The sequence below is a fragment of the Poecilia reticulata genome, linkage group LG1 (assembly GCF_000633615.1).
Source record: "Poecilia reticulata strain Guanapo linkage group LG1, Guppy_female_1.0+MT, whole genome shotgun sequence".
Taxonomy (NCBI): domain Eukaryota; kingdom Metazoa; phylum Chordata; class Actinopteri; order Cyprinodontiformes; family Poeciliidae; genus Poecilia; species Poecilia reticulata.
Window position 1 is genome coordinate 33,811,676 of NC_024331.1, and position 10,170 is coordinate 33,821,845.

General features: G+C 56.2%; 2 protein-coding genes across 10 annotated transcripts in view; both read left to right on the forward strand.

The window, feature by feature from the left end:
• The window catches only part of LOC103471937 (CSC1-like protein 2), a 33,462-nt gene extending 30,038 nt beyond the window's left edge, over positions 1-3,424 (forward strand). For 7 of the 8 annotated variants that reach the window (XM_008421238.2, XM_008421245.2, XM_008421260.2 and 4 more), the window contains 10 exons: positions 106-259; positions 379-485; positions 650-736; positions 814-879; positions 1,366-1,528; positions 1,604-1,709; positions 1,779-1,946; positions 2,293-2,408; positions 2,485-2,568; positions 2,665-3,424. In XM_008421238.2, coding sequence (XP_008419460.1) covers positions 106-259; positions 379-485; positions 650-736; positions 814-879; positions 1,366-1,528; positions 1,604-1,709; positions 1,779-1,946; positions 2,293-2,408; positions 2,485-2,568; positions 2,665-2,862 — 1,249 coding nt within the window. In that variant the 3' untranslated portion in view covers positions 2,863-3,424. The remainder of the gene's footprint in view (positions 1-105; positions 260-378; positions 486-649; positions 737-813; positions 880-1,365; positions 1,529-1,603; positions 1,710-1,778; positions 1,947-2,292; positions 2,409-2,484; positions 2,569-2,664) is intronic. The other variant, XM_008421252.2, reaches the window with a different exon arrangement.
• Positions 3,425-6,414: 2,990 nt separating this feature from the next.
• The window catches only part of LOC103471758 (cysteine-rich protein 2-binding protein), a 12,493-nt gene continuing 8,737 nt past the window's right edge, over positions 6,415-10,170 (forward strand). Inside the window, exons 1-8 of one of the 2 annotated variants that reach the window (XM_008420940.2) lie at positions 7,128-7,214; positions 7,304-7,526; positions 7,964-8,085; positions 8,152-8,273; positions 8,379-8,551; positions 8,618-9,049; positions 9,114-9,658; positions 9,732-9,862. In XM_008420940.2, the coding sequence (XP_008419162.1) occupies positions 7,307-7,526; positions 7,964-8,085; positions 8,152-8,273; positions 8,379-8,551; positions 8,618-9,049; positions 9,114-9,658; positions 9,732-9,862 (1,745 nt within the window). In that variant the 5' untranslated portion in view covers positions 7,128-7,214; positions 7,304-7,306. Of the gene's footprint in view, positions 6,629-7,065; positions 7,215-7,303; positions 7,527-7,963; positions 8,086-8,151; positions 8,274-8,378; positions 8,552-8,617; positions 9,050-9,113; positions 9,659-9,731; positions 9,863-10,170 lie in introns of those variants that run through there. The other variant, XM_008420932.2, reaches the window with a different exon arrangement.

Here is a 10,170-nt window from a genome sequence, read left to right on the forward strand (position 1 = left end):
CCCCAGGCCCCGCCCCCAGACTCCACCCCCAGATTCCACCCCCAGGCCCCGCCCACAGACCCGAGGCTGCGTTGCCTGCTGACGTGTTGCGGTCCCTTCCTGCAGGGAGCACCTGTCGCTGGGCGGGATCTCCTGGTGGATCCGCTGCTTCATCATCAACTGCATCCTCTTCATCCTGCTCTTCTTCCTCACGACGCCGGCCATCATCATCTCCACCATGGACAAGTTCAACGTCACCAAGCCTGTGGAGTATCTGAACGTAAGCAGAACCGCCCTGTGTTTGTGTTCCTCTGAGCCGCTCTTTGGGCCATCTCTGTTCTACTCTGGTTCTGGTTCTGGTCTTGCTCTGGTTCTGACTCTGTGTTTTCTTCTGGACAGAACCCCATAATCACTCAGTTCTTCCCCACCCTGCTGCTCTGGGCCTTTTCTGCTCTGCTGCCCACCATCGTCTATTACTCTGCCTTCTTTGAGGCTCACTGGACCAGGTACCGCTGCTTCCTCTCAGCCTCTTCCTCACATGTCTGGCACCAACCAGGGGTCGGGTCGCCGAGGCCCGGCTCGGTCCGGATTGGGTGTTCCGGTGATTGGAGCGGGGACAGAAACCAGAACCATGGCGGGTATTGACCGGTTCCTCTGTCTGTTCCTGCAGGTCTGGAGAAAACAGGACCACCATGCACAAATGCTACACCTTCCTGATCTTCATGGTTCTGCTGCTGCCGTCTCTTGGACTCAGCAGGTGGGCAGGTGGCACCTGTGGTGGCGCCGCGGCGCCGGTCCGCTCCGCTGCACTGAATCCTGTCTCTGTCTTCACAGTCTGGATGTTTTCTTCCGCTGGCTGTTCGATAAGAAGTTCCTGGATGACGCTAAAGTCAGATTTGAGTAAGTCGCTTTGTCTCTGTTTGTAAACCGATCAGCACAAACCGCAGCAGGTTCCCACCAGGGGGCGCATGTGGTCTGAGTTTGGACCTGAGCCGGAACCAGAAGGGAATTAAAGTCTAGACACCAAAACCCAGGTTCATCTGGATGAAGAATCCAGTCAAAGCCTGGCGCCTCATCCACAGGCGAAGTGAGATCAGAATAACTGAGGACATTCAGGTGAAAACCAAAACTTCACCAAGAATGAAAAATATCAGACTTTTACGGGTCGGGACCAGAACCAGGATTTCTCCTCAGCAAGACAAAGACTTGGAAACAGAGTCTAGACCTGAATTTGTAAGCAAACACAATGAGGAAGAACCACTGTGAGCAGCTGAGATTCAGTGAAAGACGGACGGAACCGGAGCGGGTTCAGAAACAGGACGGGAGCGTTGAGGCTGGTTGGGTTTTCATCCTTCCGATCAGCCAGTCACAGGATTTTGTCTTCAGGTGCGTCTTCCTACCGGATAACGGAGCGTTCTTCGTCAACTACGTCATCGCCTCGGCCTTCATCGGGAACGCCATGGACCTGCTGAGGATCCCCGGCCTGCTCATGTACATGATCCGCCTGTGCCTGGCCCGCTCCGCCGCCGACCGCCGCAACGTGAAGAGGGTAGGAGACGGAGCTGGACACCTGGTGGACACCTGGTCCTGGGCGTCCCTTCTGACTGTAACTCTGTCTCTGCAGCACCAGGCCTACGAGTTCCAGTTTGGCGCCGCGTACGCCTGGATGATGAACGTCTTCACGGTGGTGATGGCCTACAGCATCACCTGCCCCATCATAGTCCCCTTTGGTCAGTACGCAGCACGTCCATCAGCAGGTGGTTACCTGGGCAGGTAACTCAGCTCTGCTGTTCCTCCAGGTCTCATGTACATGCTGCTGAAACACCTGGTGGACAGGTACAACATGTACTACGCCTACCTGCCGTCCAAGCTGGACAAGAAGATCCACTCAGCCGCAGTGACTCAGGTGGTGGCCGCGCCCATCCTCTGCCTCTTCTGGCTGCTCTTCTTCTCCACCGTCCGCACAAGTGAGCAACCCCAGGTTCTGCAGGGGAGACCGGTTCTGGTGCCAGGTTCTGGAACCAGGACCCGGTTCTGGTGCCAGAACCTGGTACCAGGACCCGGTTCTGGTGCCAGGACCGGTTCTGGAACCAGGACCCGGTTTGGCCAGGTTCTGGTGCCAGGACCGGTTCTGGAACCAGGACCAGTCATGGTACCAGGACCTGGTACCATGACCGGGTCCTGGTACCATGACCGGTTCTGAAACCAGGACCAGTCATGGTACCAGGACCTGGTACCAGGACCCGGTTTCCGGAACCATGACTGGTCCTGGCACCAGGCCCAGTTGTGTGATTCTGCCTCCTCCATCCCCAGGCTTCGATACGCCCACCTCCATGTTCACGCTGGTGGTCCTTGTGGTCACCATCGTGGTCTGTCTGTCCCACGTCTGCTTTGGACACTTCAAGTACCTGAGCGCCCACAACTACAAGGTGAGTCTGGCTGCAGGTGAGAGGCCGGCCGGCTGCTGCTGATTGGTCGTCTCACTGGCCAGCGTTTCCGTTTCAGATCGACACAAAGGAGAGCGAGGTGGACGCCGTGAAGAACGGACGACCGGCTCGCTCTTCATCCTCTCCAAGCAGCAAGTCTCAGGTGAGTCTTCCTACCAGGTTCTGACCAGACCTGGGTACGCCAACGGGTCAGGAACCGTCCTGCTTTGACCCAGCTGTGGTTCTGTGTGTCCGGCAGCAGGTGGCGCCGCAGCAGCAGATGTACATCGCCCAGGTGCTGCAGGATCCGAACTCGGATGAGCCGGGCGGCGCCAGCAGCGAGGAGGACCGGGGCTCGTCGCAGGACGAGGAAATGCTGAACGGAGGGAACGGCATCAACGAGGCGGATTTCCAGTCGGGGGAGGACAGTCTGATCGCCAACGAGGTCCACCAGTAGCTGGAGGCGGAGCTAGAGGAAGGGGCGGAACTAGCCACACCACAGCTACCAGTAAGGCCAACTGGAGATTCACCGTTCGCACTCAGACGGTAGTGTGGCTGGGTTAGCCCCGCCCCCCTCAGCCTGAAGACTCGACCCTGACCTTTGACGCCGGCGCCGGATCGCCACCATCCAGCCCTCCACAGGAAGTCACTGTACATACCCACAACGCCAAACTGTCGTCCGTTATCCTGGTGAGGGTGGGGTCCAACTTGTGCCTGGGCTGGTTTCCGTTTGTTCGCACTCGTGTCTTGATCCCCATCGACTCCTGATCCGTCTGAGGAACGACGGCGTCGGGCCGCTGAGCCGTCCGATCCCGTAGCCGTGGAAGCTTCGCTAACGCAGAACGGCCCCACCTTCCTTCTGTTCCCAAAACTCCCACATCTGTCCTGCACATCCTTTTGGTTTGCTGTCGACCCGCCGAGCTTCTTGCTGCATGTCGTGACGTCGCCACCTAGTGGTGACTTCATTCATCACAGGAACAAACTCGCCCGGATTCCTCTGTCTGTCAGCAGCTTGTCCGTCCAGATCCTCCCCTCCCGGATTATCTCACCTGGACTACCTTAAGTTGTGAATAAGGGAACGGGACGTTGGTGTCGGTAGCGTAGCTTCGACTCCTTCAAGACTCTCGGACTCTTCCGGCGGCAGAGAGCTCGGATGTCCGGAGACATGGAAGAGCAGCGCTTTTTATCCGGTCCGATGCCTGATGCTGTTTGGACTCTCAAGGGAAACGTTTTGTTGTGTTTGGACTCTCAAGGGAAACGTTTTGTTGTGTGTGTGTGTGTGTGTGTGTGTGTGTGTGTGTGTGTGTGTTTCTGATTGCTCTCCAGCATTCATTTCGTACAGTCCAGCACGTCTCCAGGTAACAGAACCGGTTCTGGTTCCTCTGTTCCTGGGTGGTTCTGATGATGGATCAGGGATGGATCCTGAGGATCGGGACGATCCCAGTCGATCCCAGTCGATCCCAGTGATGCTGGACTGGGTTGTTCCCCGTCAGACAGGTGAGCTCATTAAGCCAGCACAGGTATTTAAATGGTTGCTGTCTCCAACCTGACCACCAGATGGCAGTAGTTGCTCCAGCCAAACTTCCTTTGCAGCCGGGCTCTGGGCCGCCCCCTACTGGCTGGTATTCCTGAAACTTTACCTTTTCTCCTAAAACTCCAGTTTGATCCACTTTAGTTGTCTGGGATCCTGAGAATCAGCTGCATTATGTGGTCTTGGTGTTGTTCCCACATCATTGACATCCCTGCAGTGTTGCCTGGACTCTCATGTTTAAAACAACACTGAAAGTCTTAATGGAGGAGCGACGTGCTGATGGAGGCGGAGGGTCCGAAAGAGCAGCAGCTTCTTAAAGAAACAGGCCCAGTTTCAAAACCTTCAACTGCAAAGTAACATTTCATAACTTGAGACGACGCAGAAATGTGGTACCGGCCCTTTAAACCGGCCAGCCTGGTCCAGCATCATCCGGATCTGAACAGAACCACAGCTTCACTACTGGTTCTTCTAACCCGGTCCGGTGCCGGCCCGGTCAGAACCAAACCCGGTCCAGTTGGGTTGTGGCTTCATTCACAGTTTGCATTTCAGACCAGAACCGGTCCATTCAGACAACGATGCCCATGTTTTACTGCGTTGAGCTGATGAGCGCCAATGGTGGTTTCCATGGTAACGGGAAACCACCTGAGGCGGAGCAACGACGGGAAGTTTCAGGTGTTTGTTTTTCCTGAGTTCATGTTTACATCTGTGTGTGTGTGTGTGTGTGTGTGTGTGTGTGTGTGTGTGTGTGTGTGAGACACTGAGCTGGACATGAAAGCTGCAGCGCCCCCTCCTGGCGGCGGCTGCACGCTGGAGAACCTGCCGCCTCTGTGTCGTGTCGCTGCGTCTCCTCGGCCCCGATTGTAACACAGGAAGCAGAACCTGCAGAGGATCCGGGTCAGAACCTCCAGAACCCTCCGGACTCTTCTGGGTCTCGCCGGATGCAGATGATCCGGGCCGCTGGGTTCTGGTTCTGAGCTGGACCGCAGGTGGACCGGCTGTGTGATATTTTTGTATCTTGCTGATTGAAGTGTTTGATACCGAACTGTGTTACAGAAGAAGAAGCTGGAAGGTTTTTAAACGCCACACTTTCTGCTTTTCTTAGTTTTTTAAGCGTTGCTGCAGGAAGTGACCCGTGATGAAGATGATGATGATGATGATGATGATGAGTGTAAATAGCGTTGCACCGCTTGAGGCGAACACGGCGCTTCATGTCAGGCTTTATTTATTGCTGTATTTATTTTTACGTTGCTCTCCGGATGTACAGTGAACCTTTGTCCTATTTATGTTCCATGATCAATAAAGCAGCTGATCCAAACCGCTCTGGACATGTCTCTGCTGGACAGGTGTCTCTCTGGACAGGTGTCTCTCTGGACAGGTGTCTCTGCTGGACAGGTGTCTCTCACAGTCGGTATTTAGTTGTTTCTAATGTAAATGTTGAATCTTTGCTTGGAGCAAATGATCGGAGTGATGAAGGTTCCTCTGGTCGACCTGGTCCGGCCCGGTCCCGGTCCACTTACCTCCCTGTCCCAGGCCTGCTTGAGGTGGACCCCGGCCACCGAGCTGACAGTCAAAAATGATCGGAGTGATGAAGGTGATGCAGGAGGAAGATCTGGTGGGTTTGCATCTAAAACCAGATTCTACCAGATTTAACTAGACAAGCATAAAGTGACCCGCAGCACAGACAGAGAATCTCATGGAGACGATTCAGATCAACATGGCCGCCTTGGAGAACAGGCGATGGTCCTGGTTCTGATCCGGTCCTGGTCCTGGTTTTGATCCGGTCCTGGTCCGGTCCTGGTTCTGTTTTTGGTTCCCTGCCCTATGTGATCCTGTCCATGTGGATGAGATGGTTGAGAATGGATCAGAACCAGGGCTGTTCTCCTCTGTGGTTCAGGTCCAGAACCGGATCATCTTTGGCTTTCGCCCCTTGAATCTGTGGAGCATTTAGATCAACATTAAACAGAATAACGAACTTTGGAATCCAGAAATATTTAACTGGACCATCACTGCTTAGTTCACATCACTTTTAACCCAGAAAAGGATTTAGATCAGTCGCTCTTTAGCTTATTTTATCAGAAACTTGTAGAGTTTCGCTATTTAGAAATGGAAATAAATACTTAGCCACCCTGAACAGCAGCACTTAGTTAACATACTTTAGAACAACATTAGATTAGTTTTCTTTCCTTTGGTTTGTATTTCCTTGTAACTCATGTAAAGCACTTTGAATTACCTTGTTGCTGAAAATGTGCTATATAGATAAAATTACCTTACCTGGTTCAACCAATACAGTATCAAACAAATTTTATTAGTTGCAAAGTGCATAAATCAACATTTTCTCATCACAAACTTTCCTTCATAGTCTTTAAATAATATATTGCAACATTTCAGCATCTGAAAATAAAACCATTAAAGAACTGATGTGTTCACTTTAACATTGTTTTTTACATTTCTGTTATTTTTGCTAAATAACCCACTGGCATTACCCCGCTCCACCGGCAGGGGTCACTTCACTTCAACTCCGCAGAAGAAGAAGAAGAGGCGGAAGTAGYGGTAGCAGCGTCTGTTAGCTTCGTGCTAACTGCAGCGACCCAGAGGCATGTCTACGGCCTCCAAGGTGGTTCTGACGGTTTCTGTGGTTCTGACTGTCAGCTCGGTGGCCGGGGTCCACCTCAAGCAGGCCTGGGACAGGGAGGTAAGTGGACCGGGACAGGGCCGGACCAGGTCGACCAGGTGGCGGAACCGGGTTCAGATACAGACTTGTAGAGGTAAAGTCCAGAGCCGATCCGGTTCAGATAGAACCCTCAGGGTTCGGCTGGTTCTGTGGTTTAATGAGCGAATTATCAGTGACCCGGGAGAAAGCGCTGGTTCCGGTCCACTTCATCAGATGGTTGCCAGCAGGAAAACTTACCAGCCAGAGGTCAGAGGTCAAAGGCAGCTGAACCCCAGAGGTCCACCTCTACAGGTCAAAGGTCATAACTCTGGTTGTAGTCTGGTTCTCCCCATCAGTAAAACTCTAACCGGTTCTGGTTCTGATCCGGTCCTGATCCTGGTTCTGATCCTGATCCAGTCCTGGTTCCGGTTCTGGTTTTGATCTGGTCCTGGTTCTGATCCGGTCCCGGTTCTGTGCAGCGTCTGCGTGAGGGCGTCCTGCGGGATCTGGACCGGCTGCAGCGGAAGCAGCAGAACCTGCTGGAGGAGCAGAAGGTTCTGACCCGGCAGCTGGAGGAGGAGAGGCGGGGCCAGGAGGACAGGCTCCACCCACAGGACACCTGAGCCAGGTACGCTCACCTCAAAAAGACCCTGAGGACGTCCTGACCCGGTTCAGGGTCTAAAGGTCACGTGACCCATCCAGGCGTCTCTCCTGCAGGCGATGGACGGCGGCGGCGCGGCGGCGGGGCTGGAGGAGGGGGAGGTGGAGGGGGAGACGCTGCTGATCGTGGAGTCGGAGGACCAGGAGGACCAGGAGGACCTGTCACATGACCAGAGCGGAGACTCGCTGACCAGCGACCTGGGCGAGGACGCGGATGGCGGCTGGGCCTGCGAGGACATGTCCTTCTACTGCGACCGCTGCCACAAGTGGGTCCCTGCAGGTGAGCCAATCAGAGCCCTGCTGTCCCTGCAGGTGAGCCAATCAGAGCTCTGCTGTCCCTGCAGGTGAGCCAATCAGAGCTCTGCNTGCAGGTGAGCCAATCAGAGCTCTGCTGTCCCTGCAGGTGAGCCAATCAGAGCCCTGCTGTCCCTGCAGGTGAGCCAATCAGAGCTCTGCTGTCCGACTTGCTCTGCTGTAAAATAAAGATATTGGGAGGGGGAAAAGAATCCCTTCAAAATAAGAGCATGAATATTAACGTCAAGCTTCTCATAGAATTAAAACTTCAAACCATCCCAGGAAATTATCACTTTAGAATTTATCCACACAAATAAACTCGGAGCTAAGATCACTAAAAAAGTTCAACATTAGCAAAAGTGCTAAGCTACCAGTTAGCTCTGCTGCTAGCAGGTTAGCATCCTGACCCGGTTCTGGTTCCAGGTCAGCTCCGCGGCGACCAGCCCAGTTACCTGAAGGGAGACAACTTCTTCAAGTTCCTGTGCTGCAACTGTTCTGAGGACGGCAAGGAGAGCTTCGAGAGGCTGAGGCTCACCTGGCAGCAGGTAAGGCCCCGCCCCCTCAGCAGCAGCACACCTGTCCTGCAGGTAGAAACGGCTTCCTGTGTGCAGGTGGTGATGCTGGCCATGTACAACCTGTCTCTGGAGGGAACGGGGCGGCAGGGCTACTTCAGGTGGAAGGAGGACATCTGCGCCTTCATTGGTCGACACTGGAACTTCCTGCTGGGGAACAGGTGAGTTTCCCTCCCAGACCTGGCCGCAGGAAGAGGCCCTGTCCATATATGGTGCAGTTCCTGTACTGTTGCGGCCGGATGACGGCGCTGCCCTGATGTCGGCAGGAAGAAGACGTCTACCTGGTGGAGCACGGTGGCCGGCTGCCTGTCCGTCGGAAGCCCCGCCTTCTTCCGGTCCGGAGCGCAGGAGTTCGGCGAGCCGGGTTGGTGGAAGCTGGTCCAGAACCGCCCCCCCACGCTGAGGCCGGACGGCGACAAGGCCAGCACCAAGACCAAAGGTGAGCGGCGGCGCGCCGGCGACCGGCCGAGTGAGCCTCGCCCCCTGACCTGTGGTTCCGCCGCAGCGGCCCGGCCGCCCCTGGACCCCATCATCACGGTGGAGGGCCTGCGGAAGCGCGGCGCCAGGAACCCGGTGGAGAACGCCATGCAGCTGAAGGAGAAGCGCAGCCGCACGCAGGAGGCCAAAGACATCCGGCGCGCCCAGAAGGAGGCGGCGGGCGGAGGCTACGCCGACCGCAGCGCCTCCTCCACGCCCGTCAAGCTGGGTGTGAGCCGCAGCAGCGCTCGCCGCCCGGACCTGGTGCTGGAGCGCGGCGAGGTCGTCGACTTCTCCTCGCTCAGCTCGTCGGACCGGACGCCGCTCACCAGCCCCTCGCTCTCACCGTCACCGGACTTCTCCGGGCCGGGGACTCCGGCCTCCCACTCGGCCACGCCCAGCCTGCTGTCGGAGGCCGACCTGATACCCGACGCCATGCCGCCGCAGGCGCTGTTCCACGGTGAGTACGCCCACCGCTGATGTCGGCGCAGACGTCACTTCCTGACCGCTGGCTCCACCCACAGATGATGAGGAGCTGGAGACGGAGGGGATGATCGACCCGGGGATGGAGTACCTGCCCCCGCCCAGCGCCAGCCGGAAGAAGCTCCGCCCCCCGCAGACTCTGATCAAGCGGGAATCTGAGAGTGAGGAAGACAACGCCCACTTCGAGCATCCGGCGGGCTGCGGTGAGGCTCCGCCCCCTGAGAGGCGGGTGGCAGAGCGTCGCAGGATGAACCTTCAGGACAAACCGGACGGCGCCGCGCCGCGGCCCGTCGTCTCCGCCCTCAGCCTGTACGACGAGCGGCTGCTGCTGCGGCGGCTGGACGGCTGCCCGCTGGCGCTCGCCGTCACGCCACATGCCAAGCGCCTCCGCAGGAAGCTGCTGGTCCGCCACGCCAAGCGTCAGAGAGGGCTCCCCCTGCTGGACATTGACCGCGCCGTCAGCGCCGCGCTCAGCCTGGTGGGAGGGATCTATGGCACACAGGAGGCGGAGCCACGGCCTGTGGGCGGGGCTAAAGGGAAGTACTGCACCAGCAGCCAGGAGCAGCGGATTCTGGACCGCTTCCAGGTCAGAACCTCCTGATGGCGGGACAGAACCTCAGCTGGGTCCGACCGGCTCTGACCCGTCTCTGTCCCTACAGACCAGCGTGTCCAGCCGGCCGGTCCAGCAGCGCTCCGTGTCTTTCTGGCACCGCCTGATGGGAGCCGAGGGCGGTCTGGACCAGAACATCAAGAGTCCGTACACGGCCCGGATCCTGAAGCCCTTCATCAGGTCCGGAACCAGCCGCCGTTCACACATGCAGCAGTCTGAGCCTCTCTGTTCTCTGGTGCATAAATTCATATCAAATAATTCCCCCAATACTCTTAAAATATAAAAAACAAGGACAGACTGGTACCTAACGTAACTTTATAACTTCATAAACATGAACATCTTCATCTGAAAGTAATGAAAACAGATTTCTGGACAAACCCAGAGCAAACCTGGAAACCCAAACTGTTCCCTCCGTTCTGCCATTAGCCACATATCTGGGCCTAGCTCAGCCTGACTCACCAGGAGCTAACTAGCCTAGCATGGCTCAG